Source organism: Pleuronectes platessa, chromosome 15 (assembly GCF_947347685.1).
Source record: "Pleuronectes platessa chromosome 15, fPlePla1.1, whole genome shotgun sequence".
In the NCBI taxonomy this organism is placed as follows: domain Eukaryota; kingdom Metazoa; phylum Chordata; class Actinopteri; order Pleuronectiformes; family Pleuronectidae; genus Pleuronectes; species Pleuronectes platessa.
The window spans coordinates 17426984-17452720 of NC_070640.1; the positions used below are offsets into that span (position 1 = coordinate 17426984).

The 25737-nt window shown below is 41.1% G+C and overlaps 2 protein-coding genes across 2 annotated transcripts; both read right to left on the reverse strand.

The window, feature by feature from the left end:
- Positions 1–5474: 5474 nt before the first annotated feature.
- On the reverse strand, positions 5475–17246 carry tm7sf2 (transmembrane 7 superfamily member 2). The gene is made up of 11 exons (XM_053441396.1): positions 17152–17246; positions 15625–15707; positions 14494–14690; positions 13803–13857; positions 13221–13415; positions 12121–12224; positions 9845–9964; positions 9554–9722; positions 9391–9471; positions 8524–8646; positions 5475–6215 (listed from the first exon to the last, which is right to left on the reverse strand). Exons 2-11 carry the CDS (start codon positions 15698–15700, stop codon positions 6055–6057), a joined length of 1281 nt encoding a protein of 426 aa, XP_053297371.1. The 5' UTR covers positions 15701–15707; positions 17152–17246; the 3' UTR covers positions 5475–6054.
- A 257-nt stretch (positions 17247–17503) lies between these two features.
- Positions 17504–25330, reverse strand: vps51 (VPS51 subunit of GARP complex). The gene is made up of 11 exons (XM_053442191.1): positions 24886–25330; positions 23350–23479; positions 22441–22587; positions 22117–22336; positions 20807–21722; positions 20399–20614; positions 20187–20270; positions 19939–20073; positions 19712–19833; positions 19004–19091; positions 17504–18895 (listed from the first exon to the last, which is right to left on the reverse strand). The coding sequence occupies exons 1-11, from the start codon at positions 25066–25068 to the stop codon at positions 18635–18637; spliced, it is 2502 nt and encodes an 833-aa protein (XP_053298166.1). The 5' UTR covers positions 25069–25330; the 3' UTR covers positions 17504–18634.
- Positions 25331–25737: the final 407 nt, after the last annotated feature.

The window sequence follows — 25737 nt, forward strand, 5'->3', positions numbered from 1 at the left end:
AGCACCGCTCGCCTGTACAAGACTTTTTTTTTTTTGTAGCATCCAGTACATAGAACAGCTTCATGCGGGTTGTCATGACAACTGCACCCCTAATGCTTCTATAGATGACACCTGCTAATGCCAGGACACACACAAACAAACACACACACACACACACACACACACGCATGCACATATGCACACAATTGCTCACTCACTCACAACACTTGCATCTGTTTCTCATTCCGCCTCATCCCGCAGTTCACACTGTTACACACTCATCATCCCGGGCTCTTCCTTTTTCAGCGCCCTCCACCGCGATAATTGTCTCCACTCCTCTCTCCTACGTCTGTGCTCTCCACGTTGCCATGGAAACTGGCTACAACTGATGGGACTGAAATGTTGCGATTGGCATGTACAAAAGGCTTGTGCACATACAAACACGGACACACACAAACACGTTTGCTCATTCATTAATATGCACAAGGCACTCTTAGTTGTTTTGTATGGTTTTGGCTGTACAGATGTGCAACCACAAGAAAATCATAATTGCAAATATTAAGGTCACACACTAGATAAGTGAAAATGTAATTCAAGTTTGATGTCAGGTTTTATCAGCAGAGAAAGGACAGCACCACGAGCAAAGCTGAACCATTTCATTTTAAAGCTTGCATTTATTTCGATACGAAAAAGCAGAAAGAAAAAAGTATTCCACTCAGTTTCATATTTTTGTTGATTATGAAATGAAGTTGTTGTGATTGATGTTTTTTTCATCCCACAAATGAAAAGGGAGCAGATGTGCTTTCTTAAAAAATGACTGTTTGTGTCCAAGATTATGTCAAACCTGTTCACACTGGTGTTTTTATTTGGACTGTGGATCGACTGTCCAAACTGAGTGGGACTCACTCCGACTGTCAGCTCCTGTCTCATATAAAAACACATCCATTGCTTTCCTTTGTAACTAAAGACAATCTCCAATTAACGACAAGATATATATTTTTAACAAATCACAAATTTTTCATATGCCAATGTTCAATCAGACATCTCAAAATATTTGACCTTGAAAAAGCATATTTTTTAAAAATTAAGACCAAATCAGTGCTGTTATTATTTACTGCGACGGGGAAAAACAAATAGTCTGTAGCTGTGCTGGTATTTTTGTAAGACATGTAGTGGAGCATGAAGGTTGTTGCTATGTGGTTAAATTCCTGAGGCATTCTTAAAGCTATTTTAAAGAAGGAGCACGACTCAGGTGTAGTCAGACGGGTCTGTTAAAAAATAATTCAGTAATTAAATTTAAAAATCAAATCGCAGTATATTTCTTATGAATGAGTCTTCTGCCTTTTGAGGTATCAGTGTCTGTGTTAGTTTCACTCCTGATCACAGACAGCTGTAAAAGAGGAGGAGCAGCACATCAGCTGAAGTAATCATTGACTTATAGTAGATACATATACTGCACATATATCTATATATACTATTGACAATAATTTATCTGTAGGCTACTTCATTGTGGCTAAAAACCCTGCAGTAAAAATCCAGCACATCCATGAAGGGCTAGAAATGCTGTCACTCTCCATGTTTCATGTTAGTTTTTGCATCCTATTGTATTGTATAGATTTATAAATCACATTGTGTCCTTATGTCTTTCCACTGATAGAAAAGAGTTGGAGTTGCTGCGTCTGAATCTGAGCTCGATAGGAAAGTCCCTGAGAGAAGACACTACAATGTCCTGTTAGTTAACAACCTGACCTTTGGTACTGCTTGGATACAATACAAAGAGCATGTGTGGAAAGAGACAGGCTCTATTCTCCTGAAGGTGCTGTACAGATGTAATGTGTTAGGATGGTAGACATTTCCTTCACACTGGTTTGCATGTCACCAGGGGTGGACTGGGACAAAAATTCAGCCCTGGCATTGTCTGTCCAGACCAGCCCACTACATTATCAGCGGACACCACATAGAAGTCCACAAATCTCGCGGCATCTTCTCTCATGCATACTACTGTTATCACCTAGCTCAAAGATGGCAACAAGAAGGGAGGCCACACACAAACCTCTCAAGCCAAAAGTAAATTTATTTAACTCCAAATCAAGATAGCTCTAACTACGTAGTGGGATGTGTAAAATATGTTACGAGTCAGTGGTGTTAACAGTGTTTGGATGTGTGAAAATAAGGTGTGATGTATGTTGTAAGCAAAGAAAAACAAAGGCTGAGGGCCCCATGCCCCTGGAAGCAGCCTTTAGATCTGCAGCTGAAGCCCAGCCCAAAAGGGCAGGCCAAGGGTGACGCCCCTGCCAGCTCTACCTGTGTCTGGAAAACAACTCCTCAGGCTCTCACATGTCAAGTGGTCAACCTGAGAAGGACATGGATACATTATAATGTCTCTAATCATCACAAATTAAGTATGATTTCATAAAACATAAAAAATTATAAACTCACCAGACTGGAGGAGACTCAACAGACATGGTACAGTGAAGGCAGAGAGTGGAGGCAGACAGAGGGCAAGTCCTCGAACATGGACAGAGAGGGAACAACTCCTCAGGCTCTCACATGTCAAGTGGTCAACCTGAGAAGGACATGGATACATTATAATGTCTGGAAAATAAAGAAAATGTTTTCCTCTGTCCTGCACCTAGAGTTGAGAACTTTTTGGATGTGTGTTTCTTTTAAAACCTTTTGAAAATTATATAGTATTCATACATTAAAAAAGACATGATAAACTTACCAAATTCTAACAGTGGTCCCAAATGTCCACATATAAAACAGAGGGAGAACGACTCCTCAAATATATCACAACAACCTGTAATGGAGAATAATTTATCATTTAGTGTACATGATCACACCATTAAGGATCAACACATAAGCACAATAACACTTCTGAAAAGAATTAGCTTGATTCTGCATCTCTATTTACAGCTCAGAAAGTTTACTGTTGCTATGGCAACAGTAAACGACGTTAGCAGCTCTTAGCTAGCTTAGCTAAATCATCTGAACAATAATAACCCATAATATCACAATTCGGCATATTAAAACAAAATCAAAAACGTTTTCTACTTTGTTTTGGACATGCTACAAAAATGTAGCCTAGCCAGCGCCAGGCCAACGTTACTTACCATGTGTGCCTCCACTCGCTCATCATTGTCGAGTCCTCCTCGCTCGTCTCCCGGCGCACCTGCTGCTGCTGGGCTGGTGAACCCGGCACCAAACAGGTCCGTCAGTTTGGAACATGTAGCAGCCTCCACCTCCAGAGACTTCAGCTTTTTTTTTCGATGCTTCTCAGCGCCACCCGGGCGTTTTTAACTCTTATTATCCATTTCAAGTTTCTGTCTCACTCCCCCCGCCAATGCCATGAGGTCCCGCCCCACCCTGGTTTGTGTTGTGATTGACAGCACTGTCCGGGCTCTCTGAGCCTGTCATCCCATGATTGATTGACAATGACAAACAATAGACCAATAATATGTGTCGATGCTGGCAACACACTGCTAGCCCTCTGTAGCCAATTGGCCGGCCCAATTGGAGGGAATTTAGAGAGGAAGAAGAGAAAAAAAACAAAAACAAAAAAAACATAGCGGACCAGACCGGCCCACATTGGGTCAACGGCCCACCGGGACGATGCCCGGTATGCCAGATGGCCAGTCCACCCCTGCATGTCACAATATGTAAGGACTGTATATGCGAATGGAATGTTACAGTAATGTGTCTTTATTATTCACTGACTAATGATAATAACGGAACTCATATGAAAACTAGAGAACTCGATAGAACGGATACCACCTCCGTATCCCAACAGTCCGTCTTAAATTCAGTCAAGCTGCTTCAAGTGACCCATGCCTATAGATATCAGTTCCTGAAATGTCTCTGATCGCACAATGTTAAATAAAGAAAAAAACTATTCCTTAAAAACAGACAAATAAACAAACTTACCAGCAAGCAAAGTGACAGGGTTAAAAACATAACCTTTTTTGTGGAGGGTATAACTTTAATATAAAAATTGACCATGTTTTTTTCCAGACAGAATTCTAAAGTGAAATAAACATACACCCAGTGAATACTCACACGAACATGCATATACGTACAACCTTGGAGGCGTATGTACTAATTCAGCATGAATCAGTCACCATGCAGACGGCTGTGGCATTATACAAGCAGAGCCGTAATTAGCTTTTAGCATACTGAAAAACAACACAAAATAGCCTGAGCGCTGTGTGGGCGGGGCCAGAGGGCAGCTGTACTGTAAATGGCTTTCAAAGGTGGATAATGAGGGGTTGCAACTGCACAGAGCAGTTTAGTGCATGTTTACAGAACAATCATTTGCAGTGTATTGTAAATGTAGGGGGTGTATGACTGAGAAAGGTTCATGATGGACCACGTTTTAAGACAACACCTGCCTGTTAGTATAAAGGGGTCAAAATAAGTTGGTAAAGCATTGGAAAAAAACACACAAGCAACAGTTTATAATGAAACATTTTCTACTAGAGAACCTTTTCAAAAAACTGTCCTCAAAGTGATGCACCTAGGAAGCTCCACAGCTATACACACAGCTACATTTTAGACTTTTAGTATCACTTGAAATGAACTTCAAGACCAAACTCACGATGGAAATGCAAACAAAAAGTGAGAACACACTGCCTTGATCGCCATTGTCCTACGTTTAAAAGACTTTGACCCTTTGCAATTTGCTTTATAAACATTTTTCAGGCACATAACCTAATTGTATAACTCAGCTAGACTAGTAAGGCATTAGTTAAATGTGTTAAGTTATCCAGAAACACACTCACATGACGCAGCCAACCAGTAATAATAATTATTCCTTCTTTAGATTTTCCCGGTGACATTTGGTGGCGATCTGAGTAAAATAAATGAAGACCCATTCAATCTGAATGTAAAACAATTTCATACTTTTTGTGGTCCTTTTATTAGGAAAATTGAATTTCAGACACTCTTCAGCCTTTTTAAAGGCCACCCGGTATTCACCATGAAATGAATGAAACACCCTGTCACCTCCACATTGACTCAACCTGCTCAGAAGCATCACTTACAAAAAAGAACATTGCTTTCATGCTAATTGAGTCCATTTTCCAGGAGCGTCTGACAGTATTACCTGGTACTAATAGATCTCATGTACTTTTTGTTCCTTTGGAGTCATTCATGCAGAACAGATTCCAAGCTGAAGTGAGACAGATGCTTGTTGAACATCAGCTATTAAGTGTTTATGGAGAGGATCCTTTTAAACAGGAGGAGAATAAAAGGGTGGAAATGGTTGTTAAAAAGGGAGCCCAGCTTTGAGTTGATATCTTTTCAGGCTAATAGCTGTCTGTCAAACTGTCACTGGTTTTGACTGAAATCTTCACAAAACATTAATGCATTTTTCTGCATATTTAATGTTAGGTCAGTATTGGAAACTTAGAACTCCCCCATATTCAAGTGATAGTATTTTGTCTTCTCTTCCACCCTCAGACAGCTTTAAATACATGCAATGAAAATACCTGATGCAGTTCTCTTTTGTTTTTGTTTATTTCAAATGTATCTCACAAATAACAATACACAACAAAGGAAGACACTGTAAATAAACAAGGTTAAAATGGGGTGACCCAGTCATTTTGGAATCGTATAAGACATTATTATTTACCTGTTTGGTTCAGTTATTGTTTGTTTTCTCATTAAAAGTAAAAAGAGTAAATTCATAATATTTTCCCTCTTTTCATGACAAGGAATCAAAAGGCTGACCGTGTCATGTTGGAAGGCTTCAGCCTCAGAAAGCTCAGAACAGAGACTTGTAATGGGGACTGACTTTACCTTGAAGTGGATCACGTTGCTGTGAGGTCTCGAAGTGAAATTGCAAAGAATTTGAAGGAGTGATCCATCATTTTCTATCTGGACCGAAGGGCTTGCAGGTGAGAAATGATGAAAATTGTCAGCTCCCTGCATGTCCCCGGTAACAGCACCGTTTATTACTTGTGGTTCATGTTATTGCAAATTGATTCACATTCAAAGGTACCACTGGGTTCCTCTGCAAAAATCACAAGGATAGTTTGAGATGGTTTTGGTCCCGTTCCAGCCGACGGCTTTCTTTTTTCAGTAGATATAAGGGAAGATCCTGTAGGGCACGCGGCGACAGTAGGTGTCCCACGCTATTCCGTATTTTGTCCGGCACTGTCTCTCGTCCCGGTCCTCTCGGTGGATCAGCAACACGGCGAAATATATGACGTAGAAGTAGGGCATTATATGTGAGAATCCTGAGGAAAAGAGAAACGTGGACTTTTTAGCAGAAGAAAACAACAACATATCAATGACATATCAAACAGTAGACCACATACCGCCCATCAGTTTGAGTCAATCAAGCTGCACCAAATTTCCCCACACTCATAGATTTCAATTCCTTAAAGGTGCCTGATTATTTTTCATCAAGATCCATGAATTGTTCCCGGGGAAAAATGGTGAAAATGTTGAAAAATTGCCAAACTCTCAATGTAGCTGGATCTGCCCCCTAATCCAGAGCTGCACTCAAATTTGATGGGAACTTCCCGAACTCCTACCTGTTCAGTAGCTTTGTGTAATCTTCCTTAAAATTAAACACACAAACCACCTAACAAACTGACAGGGGGGAAGACATAACCTCCTTGACAGTGGTAAAAACTATAAAATATATATTAACCATTCAAGAAATCATGAATTTCAAAGGATCAGAAAAACACAGAAAAACGAATCCTTTATTATTGTTATACGGGGGTGTTTATAAACATGACATGTGATTTTTTTTTTTGTCTAACTTTTGATTAATTGCTAAACCTAATAAAAAAAGAAAACAAACAAAAAAAAGGGTTTGTTACTATTGACATCAATTTTGAATTATATCGAACAGGCTGAAATCAAGAGAACACCCTCCTCTACAATTGTCTTTTCTTTCAAATGTTCAGTCAGTCGAATACAAGCGCAGCACAGTTAGTACCAGGGAGATTAAGCTCATTATGTTCTTTGAGAATGGGATTCACAGTGTGATTGAGAAAATATCCTCTCGTCTTTCTCTCACTGTTTCTGCGATCAGGGTTTACATGTGGCAACTGCTCCTTTTTGCGGGAGCAGCTTGCATCTGTCTGTAATGTGAAAAACATTCCATCGTTTACCTTCTTTTTCTTGTTTCTTTTGACGCCATAATTCAGCGGTTTCAGCCAGAAACGGCTGTACATCTCAATTACAAAGGCGGCTACACAAGTGACTCACTTCAAGTCGAATACCAATTAGCACAATGTGTCAGCTGGAACAAAAGTCTGACAGTCGCCATTATGAGGAAGTTTTCAAGGGAACATAAAGCAGTTTGCGGGGGATCAAAGTGAGAGTGTTGCTGCCTTCACTTCTCCTGCACCAGTATTGAACAGAGTATAATAACATGATGAGGACAGGAAGGAAATCATAATGACTAATGCTGGGTCCATACAGAGCTGATAAACAGCCACTATGTCTATCGGAAACTGGGGAATACATAGTTTCAGTATTGATGTGAGAAGCTGACTCTTCAGATAAATCAACAGAGATTTTCTTGTATTTTCTTCTGGGCTACAGGATCTCATTTTTCAAGTTGTTTAGCAGAAGTAAGAATGTTGTCACCATCCATGGACTTACCCCAAGCTACAAGATTGTGTAACATTGTTATATGCACCTGTAGAACCCACGAGTTTGTTTATCGGATGAGTCTTTAGTATAACCTCTTATTCGCGATTTCAAGGCTGAGCATTACGAATCCTCAGGTGTCATAGCGGTGTCTGATTGGTCGGCGCTCACTGTTACCATGGAAATGTTGACGACAACTGAGAAAAATCAGGTCGGCTACGATCGGTTCCATTACATGACGTTTATCACAGAGGGGCCGTGATATTCTCTTCCAACCTACTGCAGTTTTTAAGAGATGAGGAAGAGAAAGTCCAACAACTGTAAATCACTACAAAATGGTTAAATTCAAAAAGAAGAGCTTGAAGTTGGGATTATGAATCAATGGTTTATGGGATGCGTACTTCCTTCAGTCTAAAATAATGATGTGGACAGACTTGTACCTTCAACTTTTTTTCCATCTCACAATATTTTCTTTGCTCCAAATCTAATGTTTAATGGGCCTGGTTCCAGGGTTAAAACCTTTTTGAGAAATTGACTTCTGGAACCAGAGTCGCACTGAAAGTGGGCAGTCACTGCTGTGCTCTATTGTGTTGACTCACTACAGACAGAGAGCAGGACCACAAGTTCCACAGAGAGGATGTGGATTGCTCTTCTTCAAAGGTGTTTCAGTCCAATTCAACCGCAGGCAGGGGTCGGACTGAGGTGATCTATGTTTCAAATATAAATCTGCACCATTGCTGGAAAGATTATCTCACTGAAAAGATCAACAAACATGTCTAAAAGTGGGCATAGCTGGATGTGATTAATACTCTGACATACAGTAAATCTCATGTATGACTTCATCCACATTTTCTAATGAAACCTCTCCAGGCTTGTCTTATGTCCGTGTGACCTGCATGAGAAATGAGGCTCGCGGAGGCTTTTAAGCTGTCTCACCACATGGCAGGGACCACGCCAGGGCCATGAGGAGGTCGCCGAGGTAATTGGGATGACGAACGAGACCCCACCAACCGGACACCAGCAGCCGCTTCCCTGTTGCCGTGGCGATGGTCTCCAGTCCTGCAGGGAGGAATTGCAGAGGAGGAAGGAAACATTTGCTGATCACCAAAAAGAAAGTCTACCACCGTACATTGGTCCACTGGGGAGCAATATTAAATCCACAACCGTGTCAAATTTGATTCACAACAAAATTTTGAAGCCAGTGTCAATAACCTTATTAGATCTTGTTTCTTTCACCTAAGAAATAAAGCAATAATCAAATCAGCTCAGTCCTGACCTAGAAAAGCGTGTTCACGCCTGTGTCGCGCCTGCACTACTGTAATGCACTTATTACATGCACCAGTCAATACCCAGAGTCTCAGCTTCAGTAAGTGCAGAACACCGCTGCTCGAAATTCAACAAACCCCAAGTGTAGCACCCGTTTCTCTCCCTTCATTGGCTTCAATTTAGAATTAATGTAATTCCTGATTTGAACTGGTGTTAAAAGACGTTGGTTTTTAATAGTTTTTACCTGCTATCTCTTTCTATTATATTTCTTATTTGTTTTGTCAAGCTCTGTTCTGTGTTGATTTATTCCCGTGTATTTTGTAAAGCTCTATGTTAATATAATTGCTGTAGAAATAGCCTTTCATTATTATTATAGACTCCACATCTCCCTCTCTATTCTGACACAAAGGGGAATTAATCCTGTCTTTACATGAACAGCATGAAAGGTGAATTATAAAGAGTATATTTGAGCGTATTTGTAATAATTTGGAAAACACATTGGAAAACACATTGGAACAAAATAAGAGAATAACTGACGTGCAACACTTGGATGTGTAGGTTCTCGTCTGAACTGGTTCTTCTGCGAGTTGGATTTTCTGAAAATATAATATCCAATACCTGATAGCAAAGAGATACATGTTAATATCATCATAGTCATGACACTCTAAATTTTGCAACCTCATGAAAAGAAGCTAATTACCATTCAGTGTTACTATAACTGCGGCTCCGAGCCAACTCAGGGTCTGTGGGTGCACAACCAGGAAGGCTGCCTGCAGGCCATATGTGAAGGGAACCCAGGCCAGGTCTCCAAACACCAGCATGAAGCCAAAACCATCATGCACAATGTCCATGGTTGTCAAGACAGCCTCCTGTGAGGAGCACAATGAGATGAGGTCAAATACATGTGATAATAAGAAGGATAAAAATGGCAGAGCTGCCAGGTGCCTTATTTGTAACTGTGAATTGACATTTGACACCGCTGAGCCATCACCTCATTCCACAGAGCGTCCGCCACATACAGCAGCTGGAAACTGTTGACCAGTAACATGGCGAGGGACGGGGACCCTCGAAGCTCCACCTCCTTCATCAGCATGCCCAGGTTAATGACGACCTAACAGGAAGTGAAGACCAATCGTCACTAGTTCGACAGTTTCACCTGACAGTTCATGAATATCTCACTAGGGGCGGGAACAAGTATGTTTGTTGGTTTGTGAGCAAGATAATGCAAAAAAATGCAAAACGGTTTACATGAAACTTGTTGGAAGAATGTGGTGTGGGTCAAGGAAGTTTTTTTTCTTCACTTTCTTTAAGATTGCAAGACACAGGGATGTTTGATGTTTTCAATGTTTTCCCAGGGAATTAAGGAATCCTTAGGCATATTTAGGTAACTGATGTCTATGAGCGTGTGAGATTTGATGCAGCCCCTTGGCAGAGGAATGCGTTGTACTCAGTGACATTCTGGTTTCTTTCATTGATTTAGCTGCTGATTACTTTCATGATTAAACAGTTTGTTCCATTAGAGTTTAGAAATGCTCATGCCGTTTGTTGACATTGTCAAATGTCTTGTTTTGTCTGAGCATCAGAGCATAGCTCAAACATATTTAGTTTTACATCATAGAAATAGATCAAGTTTACACAGTTGCTGGAACCTCCAAAGAATAAGCATTTATTTTTCGATGATAAATCAATTTTCAATTTATTGCCAGTCAACTAATTGACTTAGCAACAGATCATTTCAGGTTTAGTGGAAACCTCTGTGAATTTTTACTGCAAAGTGACACATAATCAACGTTTTCCTGAGGTCAGATCCATCTATGGCTGCTCTAATGCTATTATATTTTCTGTTATAAAGGTTTCTCCCTAATGCATTCGCGAATTGAGAACAGAATGATGAAGTCCAAAGGCTACAATCACAATAGCACTGGACCACCATATCATGTACAGCTCCTAAACAAAACCAGTTGTGCTTTACAATCATTGTGTAAAGCATTCTTATGCATCCATTATATAATCTGGGGCTCTGAAAAACCTGCAAATGTAAAATGTCGAATCTTAAAAGTAAATAGTTTGCAACAGGAAATTAAAATCTCCCACATACTGTCTGTAGCCAGTTGGTGGAGGCTTTTTCTGTCCTCTCCTACGCACACAGCTTTAAAACATTCAGATGTGCAAAGATTTGACTCCAGATACAAAGAAACAAAAAAGAAATCTGCAATAAGGACTCGTTACATTTTACAGCATGACTCTATCCTTTGACTTTTCATGTTGATTTTTGTGATTGAGACAAAGATGCTGTAATTCTTGTTAAAATTCTAAATTGTCTAAAGTGCATTTATTCTTATCGGGTCTGATGACGCAGACAAAGATGATGATGATGCACACCCCTGTGCTCCAACTGATCTCTCACTGTGTCAGGTCATCAGGGAGAAAGCTCAGTGATTCTGACTGTGTCAAATCTCACAGTCCACAAATTCTACAGTAGATGACAAGAGAGCAACATCGCCACCTGTTGGTTGTGTTGGGTTCGATCACTATCATGTAACTAAAAGGTGGAGTAGTTTATTCTGGAGAAATTATGATGATATTTGAATTTAACAGCAACACAAATAGAACCCTGTCTTTAGTGTTGCTACAGAAGCTCCAACCTCCTTCTGTGAGTTATTTCAACAGTCACAATAATGTATACTCTACTGTCAGTGATGCTAGGAACAAGGAATTTAAAATAGCACAAGGAAGAAAATAACATGTAAGGTTTATATCTCTGATGTTATTTAGATTTAGTCTGTATACTATAGTACAAACAGCTAATTGACCGTAAAAGGTTTATTTATATAGTTATATAGATAGTCGCTGAATTTGTGTTTTGGATTAGAATTGTGCAATATACCTTTAAAATTCTTGCATAAAAGGAAAGATTACAAAAGTATTTTAGTTTTAAGCACCCCAATCCAAATGTCACAACAGATTTGCATATTTCAATATTTAGATTGAAATGTCAGTCCGTAGATTTATTTATTCATGTTTTGGTTTAAAATAGTTTTTGCTGTTGTTGTGCTGCATCGTTAGAAGATAAACGCTGGTGCTAAGCAAATTCTCTGTGTCAAATGTAAATGTATTCAATACAATTACATTTAATAAAACTGGTCTTGGCATTGGGAAATGACAGTTCTCTTCAGATTAGAGAACTGTACATGAACCTTTTATCTGAAACGTTCATCAGTGTCTGGATTATCTACTGATCTGTTCACTTGTGCAGGTCAAACTCACCCAGCCAATCAGACCTGGTCTGAGCTCACAGAAATATTTAAGGTCAAAGTTTCCGATCCGAGGATTTAACTCCCGTCCAATGAAGAAATCGTACAAGGGATTTCCTAAACAAAACAGAGAGAGAAAAAAAATTCACAGAAGGATTTGAAATACAGTTTAAATCAGAAAATGTCTGCAGATACATATTGTGGATACAAAGTGGAGAGGGAATTAATATCAGCTCTCAACACAACAGGCATTATGTCAATTACTTTATTCTCTAAACCAGTTAACAGCTAATTAGCAACTATAGCTGAAACGTACTTGCGACAAGAAGATTATGTTGTCGTCTGCGTTTGTTTGTCAGTCTGATAGTTAGCAGCATGGATCAGGAGATAAACCATTACATTTTGGTGCAGAGCTGGATCGATTTCACAGATAATAGTTCATGGATCTTGACGGGAAAAAATCAGGCAGGTTTTCAGACTAATATTTAGGAGTCTGTGCTGGTTAATATCCAATTAAAAATGTGTATCTAGTGAATTTAATTGTGGTTTAATAAGAGCAATCCTTGTTTTTAAAGTAACTGTTGGGGCGCAGAGTTGCTATGTGCTCAAGGTCGAGTAAAACGTTTATCATCATTGTTAAGTGTGTTCCTTACAAATATTTTTTTCTTCTGCTAATTAGGACTAAACAATACATCATCAGCAGATGAAAATAAGGAAATTGGTCTTAAAATAAAGGATGCTGCTAACATGGCAAAAAATGCTAAACAAACATTTGGTCACATCTCTTTACAGCTGGGTTTGCTTTCTCTTTCCTACATTACATGCAAGGGCCATTTTCACATGTTAAATAATCACTAATGTTAACTGAATTTCTTTCCTGCTTGACTTTAATAACATGGTACCGAAAAAAACTATGCTTTCTGTGCTAGACTGTTCACTTCATGCCTGCAGGCTCCTGTGGATCTTGGCCGTTACATAGTTACCCAGAGGAATACCAAGATCCTTCACTGAACAATAAAACAGGCGTTCGGTTGCACAGTGCATCACCGCTGGCTGTTTTAGAACAGTATTTTAAGCTGGATTCTTTCTTCAGTGATGAAGCTCGGCTCTCACCTGTGTTGCCCCCCAGAGCGAGCGCATGGGAAGGCGCCCAAAAGGAGCGGATGTAGAGGTAGACGGAGAGCAGGAACGACATGGCTACTGCGCTCACCGCCAGAGGCAACAGCAGCTCAAACAGATGCCCAAGAGGAGCCCCGAGCCCCAGAAACAACAGCAGCAACACGCCGGTGACGCACAGGCCATGAAAACCTGAGAGAGAGACACACAAACAAAACCAAACATTGGAGCAGCAGGGGAGCGAGATAAGCTCGCTGACACAGGCTGGTATTCAAACAGACAGGGGAAAGTTGGAAAAGGTGGGACTTCGCATTGTGTAACTAGCGTAACTCAAGGTCAGACAGTGTGGAGGTGAAACTAAAATAATATGAGTCTCACTTAAAACAAAGAGTAGCAGCTGGTTTATACTTCTACTACAGTTGAAGCTTTACAAATGTAAACAAATAATTTGCTTATGTGTAGTATTCAAACATAGCAATAAAATGTAATAGCTATTATTATTTTTACTTTACTACACTACAATACTCACATTAACTTTTGTCTTTAGTGATCAATACTAAACGATAAACTCTACTTTACCATTAATGGGATACTTGAGGCGTGTTCCATCCCTCAGCACTAATCCTTCAGACACCTGCAGGCAAAAGGGCTTATTATAAAAGGTAAAGTGTTCACTAAAAGTTACACAGTCAATAAAAACACATCATCATAATTTCTGCAATATAATGATGGACAATCGTGTGTTATTTGTTGGTATAATTAAACACCCAAAGCATACCTTCAAAAACCAACGTTGGTTATTGATTATCAATGTGTTTTCTTTAATACTCTATAGACCGGAGGGAATTTAACTTTTCAGCCCACAATTTCCAAAATGTAACAGAGAGTACGATCCCCATCATATCAAAGGTTGTTGATTTCAGTGAGTTCATAAACAATTCACCTACATTCACTTGTTTTAATGTTTCCTGTGCTGATGTAATCTACTTGCTGCAACTGATGCTGTCACTAATCTGTTGTAGTCACCTCAGGAGTCACATGGACACATACAAAATCACAATCACAAAGCTGATTATTATTTGCATGGTTTTTAATTTGAATATTCCCTCGTGCATTTTAGCCTTTGGAGCAGCAATGGTGAAAATATGATATTGAGATTTGTTTTTAAATTGTATTTGACTTCAGGAAATCATCTCACCGCCCTCCTTCTGTATCAAATCCCCAAAAGATTCAAGTTGAATCTTGATCCAGGCTGATCAATGTGTCCTACCTTTCCTAATGGCATCAAGTAGAGGAGGGCATGGAAAGCGATCCATCCCAGCAGAAGCAGGGGGGCCAGAGGGTCCCACAGCTCGTCACTGGAGGGGAGCAGAGGGGGCCATTGGAAGACAGAGGCTTCAGGGGATCGACTCATACAGATCAGGAACAGCACCGTCAATGGAAGAAAGATGGGAATGCATAAAGCACCTGGGAGGTGACAACACATTAGAGTGAGATGACAGACGGTGTTTAGAACACCTGCTTGACAGCAACAGGAGATATAGGCTCTGACGTTAGAGACATGTTCATCTATTAATCGGATTCATATTGCAAATGTAGATTATTACCTGTGAACAACAACATCATCTCATATGACTGCAGTATTTACACTAATACTTGTCTGTGTTGGTGTAACAAAGCTCCTGGTTCAGATCAATATTATTAGAACACATGATTTTACTTTGAAAACTCAGAAACCAATTGGATGTGATGTCCATTTCAGGGAACAGAGCAAGAAACAAGGCACAACATTACACGCACACACACACAAACAAACACAAACACAACACACACACACACACACACACACACACACACACACACACACACACACACACACACACACACACACACACACAGAGACTTGGGTGGTAGTGATTATTCTCACTTAGAGTCGTAATGATGATTTCTGTACTTTGCAGCAGCCGTCTTAATAATTGTCACTGCAGTGAGAGATTGATCATCCTATTATTTTTTATTGAAGTATGATCTACAAACTGTACATTTCCTTGACACATGACCAACTACATTTATTGTACACAAACAGTGAATTTGTATAAATGTTTTTTGTGTTAGCTGTTATCACCGCCACCTTTTATTCCTCCATTTCTGCCTAAAATCTGCTTTTATTCACTAAAACATCAATAACCTAAACCTCTTACCCATGTTTCACCCTCGTAAACTGGAAAAGCAGCAACATAGGATATTGGAATCATAATAGATTCCCCCTTACCGTTTGTAAACAGAAGCAAGAAGAAGTGATACATGCTATAAAAGGTGGCGGTCGAGGTAATGGAGAAGCTGAAATGTGTTGATTAAAGTAAAAGTGGAGGCGAGGTGAGATGTCTCTGCTGTGACTCACCCAGGGTTCCTCCGAATTCCCTCTCTGTGTCATGTGAGGATCTGGGTTTGGATGCTTGATTGTTTAGCCTCATCATTGGACTCCTGTGAAAAGACAGAGGCCGATGAATCCTAGTCCAAAATAGTCAAATCGAAAAGACCGAATGAAGCCCAGTGATCAGATGGTAATGCCAAAGAAACAGAGCCTCCTGAAGATGTCGAGTTGTTAATAAAGAAAAGTGATATCTACATAAAGTTTTTGCAATTTATATTAACAGAAAAGTATGCATATGTATGATCTGCAGTAAAATGTGCTTATATATTATAGATAGATAGATAGATAGATTACTTTATTCATCCCCGAGGGGAAATTAAGTCGTCATAGCAGCCGGTACATTTGAATACAATAAAATACAATACAATACAATAAAATATAAAATATTGCGGTAGAAAGAATAAAAACAGAAACACAAGATAAAATAGGTAGATAAGGTGCAGTGGCAGATGATGGTAATAGTACTGATGATATGATGGTAATGTTATTGTTGTTAGACAGTATATAAAAAAATAGTACAGTATATATAGTACAATAGTATATCTTATCTTATGTAACTTATGTTATATAAGTGTAAGGCTTTGTTTAATTCTCTTAACTGAGCACAGTGTGGGCCTCTTCACAAATACACATCCTTGTTACCAGCAGAGGTGCAGCCCCACAGTATTTGTTCTTTATGCATTTTACTTGCAACTATCTCTACATCATTTACTCAACAGCCGTAGAAAGCAGGGACTTGTACAAACTGTAAAACAATTATCACCTCATATTCAAAACTGTACTAATAAGAATGATGACAGATGCCAGTAGGTTAGGAAATGGTAAGAAAGCTTCCTTTAAACAGCTCCATTATAATTAAAGACAAATTCATTTTATATTCGTGTAGCTCCAAGGCACAACATAAATTATCTCTAGACACTTTACAGAGTAAGGTGGAGACTTTGGAATATTATAGAGAAAACAAACAGATCCCACAAAGAGCAAACCCTTGAGGTCTGTGGGCGAACATCTGCCTCAACTGGTTTGGGTGAGAGGAGAAAGATGAGGGAGAGAGGAAGAAGGGGGGGGGGGAGACCAGGAACAGTTGTGTAACAATGCTGATAACCTGTCAATGCATCTCGGATAATATCCCACATTTAAACCTTTGAACGGGACTTCTACCCTTGATACAAAGTGCAGTTGCCTGAGGTTCTTTTATTGCAATAGAATTCATTAGGATCTGATGCAGTTTTCCCACATGATCCTTAGAAGCAGCTAAGACAAGTCCAGTCTCCACTTGCCTCAAGGAGCTTCTAAATGTAGTTGATCACACTATGAGGAATATTGCATGTGCATACTAGTATTATATGATCGCTACTGCTGTCAACAAACGTCCAAAGTTCAGAGCATTTCTATTCATCTCCCCCAGTGAGAACACAGACTGTGCAGTGACACGAGCGTAGAGAGTAAACAGCTGCTTATATCAAAACACGGTAAGGAAACGTGAGATCTTACCGGTGTGTAACGTGGAGCAGCAGTTAAAGTGTAGGAACTCTTACGCATCCATCAGTCCAGCAGCCTGCACATTGAAACGCCCCCCGACGCACGCTTTTTTCAGAAGGAAATTGCCTTTCAGCCAATCAGATTCCGCCATGGTCATCAGAAGAGGGTGGAGAGAAGAGGGCTCAGCCAATCAGATGAGGTGTTCAGGTGGCGAGTGTGCTGCACGCTATGTTGAAAGAGGGCTGGCAGTGGTTGTGAAACACCTGAATTACATCGTTGTTGTTTTTTACTATAAATGTTATTACTATATCCTTACTTTGTTTTCTTTTACTTTGAGTCTTGTAGAGGAACCACACACTTTGACTCATTCAGACACGTTTATTGTGGACACACTTTAAACCAGGTGTTTGTCTGTGTAAGACATGAACAGAAAAGATGGAACCAGCCTGAAGGCAACATGAGTCTTCTGTAGATGCTTTAGTGTAAGACATAAACGGCATAATCAGATGACATGCACACTGCAAGTTATTCAGCAAAAAGACACTGAGGAGAATATATTAATACATAACATTTCCACCAGACACAACTTTTTTTGTCATTCATATACTGTTCCTATTTCCTTCAATGGGAACATGGGCTTCCCCTTTAATGTCTATTAAATGACAACTTTAACATTTAAAAGGACCCATATATTACACCTTTCTGGGATTCTATTTGAGGTATTGGTACCCTTAAGATGATATATCAGTGGTTTAAAGTAAAAAAAAACTTCTGCAATGTGTATTTCCATGTCCTCTCTTCTGCCTCTCCCTGGAGCCTCTCCCTGGAGCCGCAGACAGAACAGGCTGGTTTCACCTGCCTCTTGAGCCCCTCCGATTGGATGACTGCACCTTGAGTGATCACGCTGCAGAGCTGTTTGTTGTGGTTCGCCTGTGGTAGCTAACAAGCTGCTAGCTCAGCAACAGGTCTGCTTAGTGTCGCGTTATGGTGTGGTGCTGGGGAGCTGGAGTGGTGGGTTCAGAGGCTAGAATGGTACCGACTGGGTGGGTGGGTGGGGCTGAGAGACGAGTGCGATCCCGAATGACATCACACGGGGGAGGAAGTACGAAACTAGACTTTTCGATAACATTTCTTAGAATGGACTGAGTGAAAAAGTCCGTTGAGTGACTGTTTTAGTACTTTGAGGGTCCCTACTGACCCCCTTCAAGTCATTACGGATAGTAAAAGCCCAGAAAATGTATTTTACACAATATGGGCCCTTTTATCAATGTACTAGAAGCTTGTCATGCCTGGATTGCAATGTAGATTTGCCCCAAACTGTCAGTCAGTGTCAGTGTATATGCCTCAAACACAAGATGATTACCTACAGTAGAATTTAAAACAGATTCCCAAAAAGCCATTTTATGAATCTGATCAATAAATTTAACATTCTGTTATATTGCAAATATAATATTTCAATTAAATACAGTTTTCTGGCTGAGCTGCGCTTTGACCCTCAACCTCGTTCACAGATGACTTCGATCACACTCTGCTCCATCGGGGCGGGATCCAGGCAGCGGTGAGCGGAGCTGCCCACTATCTCATCCAGCAGGAAGTGCACCAGGTTCTCGTCGGAGACAAAGCGCCACAAGTACATCTGCAGGTAGTGGCAGTCGACCTGGATCTGCTGCAGCCCGTAGCGGCCAAACGTGCGCAGGCGGACGCACTCTAGGAACGTCTTTAAACTGATTTTGATGATTCCCGTCATCACAGAGACCTGAGGGGGTGGAGGGGCGTGTTAAGAGGGATGTTTTCAGATGAAGGGTAAGTTAAGATTCAACAGCATTGAATAAGATTCATCAGCATAACAAACATCTGCACTCACCTTGTTGAACTCCACTGAACTGAAGATGTCGATCCTCTCAGAAAACAGCTTGTGGATGTTGCTCAGCAGATTGGTATCCATAGGAGCGCTGCAGGCGCACAAAAGATAAATCACTCAAGTAAGATCACAATCAAACCATTTAAGTTTCTCTTATGTTAAGAGATTGCTCACTATTAATTTTCGGGCCTGCAATGAAAATTAAGGAGGTACTATAAATTTGAAGCATGTAAACGCAAGTCATGAAAGAAAATGGTGATTCACAAAGATAAAGGAAAGAAGCTACAACTGACTTTGGACTTAAAAGGTAGGTTGGGTAAGTCTTTTCTGAAATACTTGATTTCTTATTTGCTGAAATCCTCTTCACATCACGATAGCCATAAATTAATAAAGTTGTCTGAATAAATAAGTATAAACATGACCAATTCAGGCCGAATGAAATGATCTAGGTCTCCGATTTTGGAAGGAGCTCCAAAGCTGTGCCTCAGACTTACACGCACTTTCTTGCAACTTAAATGATGCATCTTACGAGTCAATGTTAGCCACATGCCAGTGGAACACACACCAGCAAAATTGCAGGATTTGATCATTCTATCAGAAAGAGTTTGATATGTTGTTAGTACTTAATATGAGAGTGTTGTGAATAACCAAAACCAGACCAAAGCTGCTGGAGGACTTCTCTCTTTCTCAGTCTGTTTGTAGCTTATGTACCTTGGAGTGTAGCTGGCTGCATAGCGCGCTTGCTGCCTGGAGTTGCTGTAAACAGAGAAAGTCCTTTTGCTGGAGTCGCTGCTGTGTGCCTTCCTCACACCTTCCTCGTATAAAAGCCCGACCTACAAAAGAGCAAAACAAGGGATGTAAGACAGCCTGCTTGTGCATGCTGATGAGAGCATAACGACAGGACTGGAAGACATGTTGTTCAGTATGCACAGTTTTACCTGCACGTCAATTGAGGTGGTGTCCTCCACTACTCTCTTCATCACAGCGCGGACATTTCTAGGCTCGATGGTGTTCACCCAATCTCGTGTTTCAACACTCTTTCTTAGCATCTGGGAGATAATCAGGCCCTGAACCTGAACAAACAAATGACAATTCACAATACACACATGGGTGGGAATATTTGGAGTATTTTCCTGCACTGATATGATGTGTTGTCCCTCAGTGAATATTACTGGTAACAACTGACCTTGACATAATGGTTCAGTAGCTTCTGTGCTGCCTCCCTGGCCTCTCCACATAAAGTTGTGACCTGTGTTACAGGACTGTGATGCTGTGAAAGTACAAAACACCTACAGGTTATTTTTTTTTAGAAGTGAGCTACTTTCATTTGAAGAATTGTTTTGAAAATGCATAAAACAGATTTTATGCTGCATTTGTAAAGCGAGTGTTTCCATTTGCCTGCACGAGGAACTGTTCGTCTGTGAGCGTGAGGATGTAGGAGATGGTCGAGGTTTCGTAGTCCAAGCAGAGGCGAGACAGCAGCAACAGGAGGGCCGGGGGAGTTGAACCTCCTTTGTCTCCTGCGCTCTCACAGAACTGGCGAGATGACTGGCAAATAAACTTTATAAAGTTCACCACCAGGCTCTCACGTACACCACGACTACAGAATTCACCCTGCGCGGAGAAGACAACACAAAACAGAGGGTTAAAATTGTACAGGATGGAACAAATGAAACCATTAATTCATCCCAATACCAGGATTCAGTCATTTTATCAATCCCTGTTTTCATTGGTAGTCTTAGCTACTACTTGAGTTTTATCTCATATGGGACGAAGCGTAATATGTTAAACAGCAAAACCATTCACCTTGAAGTAAGGCTTGTTGGAGAACGCAATGTCCTTAGCTGTGAAGAGATGCACTGATGCCAGCACTGATTTAATCTGATTGAGAATGGAGGCTGAAAGGGAGGAGAGCAGCTCCGGCAGGCTGTTTGGAGCATCTCTACCAGATGCCGGCCCCCCATGATGAGCTCCGCCTCCAGTCACTGAAGCGCTAGCCACAGAGAGACGCGGTGTTGCCAAAGCCTGCCTCACATCTGTCAAGCTGTCCAGGTAGAAGCTCTGCAGGGCGGCGAGGTACTGCTTGACTCGCTCCGTCGCCGCCCGAATCACAATCTCTGTCCCCTTGTTTGGCACGGAAGAGCCCGGCAGCAGCTTGGACACGGCCTGAAGTCTGCGGTGGAAGCGGTCAAGTGCACGGACCAGGAGGGAGTTATCTCCAACCCCTTTCTCCTCTTGTATCCTCCGCTCTACAAGTGAGAAATACCGAGCTGCCAGGTCATCCACAAAGGCACTCAGCTTGCCGTTTGCCATCTGGGGGATATTTTTAGATGCTAGCTCTCCCGTCTGAGCGTGGTTGACAAAAAGTTCTTGATAGGATGTAATTAACAAACATAAGCTGCTGACAAATTCATTGCAGCCTCGGTCAATGAATTCCAGGATGTCAGTGTTTGAGGTGGGAGAAGATAGAGCTCTCGTTTTAGGTGACTTATCATCTGGAGATCCGACCACTGCAGTCGATGGGGACCAGCGCACTGGAGCATCTTTCACAGCTGAGGGAGAGGAGTATGGTCTTATCTCTGCTTCCAGGCCCTGAAGGTCCGACTCGAGTCGAGATCGTGCATGGCTCAGGAATTTATCACAGAGCTCCTCAGCTGGCTCGTCCAGCTGTAGCAGCAGCTCCACACACTGTGATAAATCTTTGGCGCTTGATCCACCGTCCCTATGTGCACAGATAAACAGGAAGAAATATATGATCTACAGGAATCAGGAAATGAGGATTTTTTAATCTGTTGATAACAAAAATAGCTGTACCATTGTAGTTTTAGTACAGGCTGCTCACATGTTCACATATGGAAACGTTTTCAGAGAAAAATATGATCTTATGAACAAATATAAATATTATTTGTGATCAAATCTGAGTAAAATTATGCCAAAAGTCCAAAAGAACTAAATTAATATAATAGATAATAAATTCATATAATACAATCTACATTTCTGTGCATTCATAAACCTGCATGCACTCATAATAGTCCCATCCTTTTCTAGCAGCAAAAATTATACATGCTTCCTCACAGCGGCATCACTCACATTAACATAGATTAAGAAATTCCCACCTGAACTTCTGTCGAAGCTCCTGCGCCAGCTTGTCCATGATGGCGTGACAGTCGTCCTGAATCCCCTTGAAGGAGGGCAGGTGGCTGTACTGATGCAGCACACAGCGGGCCCTGCGGTGGGAGCTCACTGCCTGAGCATAGGCCTGCAGCTCCAGACACTTGTTCAGTCGAGCCGGCAGTTCAAACAGAAACTGCAGCTTCCTCAACAGAGTGTGAACCCCTAGAAAGAAATATGTGCCAAGATAAAGAAAATTGAAAATAACCAGGATGAAGCCCCCTGCCCCATAGGTGAATAAACAAAAAAAACTCCAGTATGGGTCTCACCTGACAGTTTTGTAATCTGTGTGTGCTGGTCCTGTAGGGTACCACTGATAGAAGCACTGAACTCTGTGATTGCTGCCATGTTAGCAGAGAGACAGTCCATTTCATCTTCCATCTTTTTGAAGTCATTTTTCATCTTTCTTATGGTATCTGGAAACAGGGAGGGGTTGCTCAACAATCTTGGTTCTCACAATTTAACAAACTTGACAACAAAGGTAAAGCAAAGTTCCCACTAAACAACTTTCACAGTAGTCAGATCACTAGGGCTTGGGAGACTTGTGATTGGGAGAATTACAGTTGTTGTGAGTTTAAACTACATGACTTACTGGTGACGGGGATTCACAAACTACACAATGTTTCACCATGAGAACATTCTAAAACTATGTTTGATCCCGAAAACACATGCAAGAAGAGACACAGTGAATCCAAGTGATCCTGCTGCTCTTCAGTCATCCTGCTGTGGAAGACGCAGCTAGAGCAGGTGAAATGCTTCAGTTATAAGGAACCAAACCCGACAGGCATTTAGTTTTTTGTGTCTGAACCTGATGCAGTATGTTAACTGCACTGAGTTTGTTACCCTGTCCCTCACACACATGGTGATTGCATGTTTTCCCTGATTACAGATATGAGCAGTGTGAAAACAATCAGAGGCCACCTCACCACAACATCAACCTTCACTACCTGCACCCTGTCCTGCCCTCTGATTGGAGGGAGTTGGCCAGAGTTGTCGCCAACTAAGGCGACAACTCTGGCGATTGGAAATCTGATTGGAGTTCGCAACAAAACAAGGACGTGTCTGTCAGCCTTTTTATCAAGTCTTTGAAACACAGATCGGAGGTTTTTCTCTGCGACTTGCAAATCGCCCTGAAACTCATGTAGCGTGAAAAAGGCTGAGGTGAGATGTTCACTCACCTGTAGCAGATATAAACTTGTTGTAGTTTTCATACACCAACGTCTGCATGTCACTGTCCAAAGAGCGTATCTGCTTCACCATGCAGGTCTCCTGGTCCATCAGCTCGGCAAGAGAGCACTCTCTTCTGAGCTGCGTTTGGAGAGGAGACATGGAACGGTCACAGTCACTCATAAAAAGAATAGATGCATATTTTATAAAAAAGAAGAAAAGCAACACACTTTATTGAGTACATCTTTGTTTTTCATTAAACAATTATTCTTATAACTGCTTTAAAGAAAGATGGGTCGAATTAGTAAATGGGTATACTTTGAGCAAATCCCATTTCAATTTTTGCCAGTTCCTTGACATGTCAAGCAATAAAAACCTAATAATTTTCACTCTTAGTTTTCTGTTTCTTTTGGAACCACAACTGTCCACATCCTCATATGAGCGTCCAATTTCTGGCATATTAAAGGAGACCGTCTGATCGTAGATTTCATCAGACAGTAGTTTCCATATAGAAGAATATGGATGAAGATAAGCGGGCAGATCGAGGATATGGTTTTTTGGATCGCTTTCTCTAACATTGTGAGATGGGATGTTTTTCAACATTTTCAGTGATTTCCCAGGAACTGATTAATGGATCTTGATGAAAAATACACATTTAGGGAAAGGAATGATTAAATATCAGGTGACTGTCTAGTGATCTTTTTTTGGCATCATAATCCCGTATTTTCGCAATCGACTACTGATGATGTAACGGCTTCTTGAAGGGCTGTCCCAATTCTTATGGGAAGATTTCAACCACTTCCCCCTGAGACTCCGTTTCAAGAGGCAAGATAACCCTCTAAAACAAGGGGTAGGGCCCAGGTGTGAAATGGGACTAAGTGACTTCAAGTGCTGATCAGGTGCTGATACCTAGTGATGAGTGTTTATTAGTTCAAGTGAGCAGCGTGGAGGCGGACACAGAAACTCCGGATCTCTGTGTTTTCACTGTTTTCCTACAAAGTCAGTGACCGGCTGCTTCCCGTGAACGAGTTCTGGTCTCACTGCATGTTTCTCTCTGAGCAAGTGAGTGAGTGGGGCGCCTGTGCGTGTGCGCATGCCCCCTGCATTTGCATGTGAGAATTGAGATAAATAGTCCAATGAAATAAATGTGGCATAATGAAATAAAATTCCCATGAAATAAATCAATGTAGTCTTTTGAAAACAATAATTTTTAAGTAATTGTATTTATCTAAGTAAATGGATTTAGTTATATATTTAAATCATGCTATATTTATGAATTTATTGGCATGTATTTTATTTCGGGGTTTATTTCATAGCCATATGTATTTATTAAATTTGGACTCATACGGCACTCCATAATGAAGCACACCACACACAGCAAATGGTATAGAGTAGTGCATTGATCTGTAGCAGAGACTCTGTGGGAGTCTTATAGAAAACAGGCTTCATCTCGTTTAACAACATTGAATGGGTTGACAGTGCTGTGCAGTTTAACACAACACCGGTACCGTCAGCAGCTGCAACCTCACACAGCAGAGGTCTCTCACCTTGTTCAGGTAGTGCTCGGGGTCAAAATGAGGCCCGTTGATGTCGCAGGGATCCAGGGACTCCATCTCATCATCAGCCTTTCCCTCCTGGTTCAGGCCGTAGTAAAGCTTCAGCATGCCGTGGACCCTGCGCCTCCTGTCGGGGCCACCGTCCTCCGAATCCGCCGCCGTGACTTCGTCCATAGCGAGCTCCAGCGGCCAGCTGACAAATACAACACAAACAATACGACGATAAACAGGCGTCCAGCAGCAGCAAACAGGAGGCCGCTAACAACCACCGTCTGCACACTGCTCACTTCTTCTTCTTCTAAAAGCAGCTCAGACCCGTGTGGCTCAGCTTCCTCCTAATATTAACACGTTCTTTCTGAATAATTAAGTCAGAAAACGGCTTATTTCTCCAGAAGCCCCATCGGCTGCCTGGAGAAATATACTTCCGGGTATGTACCCTATCCGGTGATACGTCGTCACCGGCAGTCACGTGACTACACTTGGCTGACGTGGGGGAATGTTGTAGTTCTTCTCTCCAGGCGGAGGGAAGGGGAACTACAACTGCGGAATCAATTTTTGTCGTAAATTTGTAATCCTTATTAATGGAGAAAATACTATATTTATGGGTCTCTCTGCCAGTTCTTTCACCATTGCAACTGTTTAATACATCAACAATTCCTTTGATATATGACTACTGACACTGTCACCCGTTCCTTTGACGAAGGCTACCATTGACTTCCATTAAAACATTTCCCGCAGTTTTTCGCAATTAACGAGAGAACCGTTTTGCGAAAGTCTCGGAATAGAGAGATCAAACCATTCCCGACCGAGCAGCAGGTTTTGATGTATGTGTTGTGCATTTGC

Excerpts from the sequence above, each read along its gene's own strand:
- tm7sf2 (XM_053441396.1), bottom strand. The coding sequence starts at position 15,700 with ATGATGAGGCTAAACAATCAAGCATCCAAACCCAGATCCTCACATGAC. Across the intron at positions 13,416-13,802 it reads CCTCAAGTATCCCATTAATG|GTTTTCATGGCCTGTGCGTC; the intron begins GTAAAGTAGAGT and ends TCTCTCTCTCAG. Across the intron at positions 9,723-9,844 it reads CGGACGCTCTGTGGAATGAG|GAGGCTGTCTTGACAACCAT; the intron begins GTGATGGCTCAG and ends TGCTCCTCACAG.
- vps51 (XM_053442191.1), bottom strand. The coding sequence starts at position 25,068 with ATGGACGAAGTCACGGCGGCGGATTCGGAGGACGGTGGCCCCGACAGG. Across the intron at positions 19,834-19,938 it reads CCACCTCAATTGACGTGCAG|GTCGGGCTTTTATACGAGGA; the intron begins GTAAAACTGTGC and ends GCTCTTTTGTAG. Across the intron at positions 18,896-19,003 it reads GTTCAGTGGAGTTCAACAAG|GTCTCTGTGATGACGGGAAT; the intron begins GTGAGTGCAGAT and ends CCACCCCCTCAG.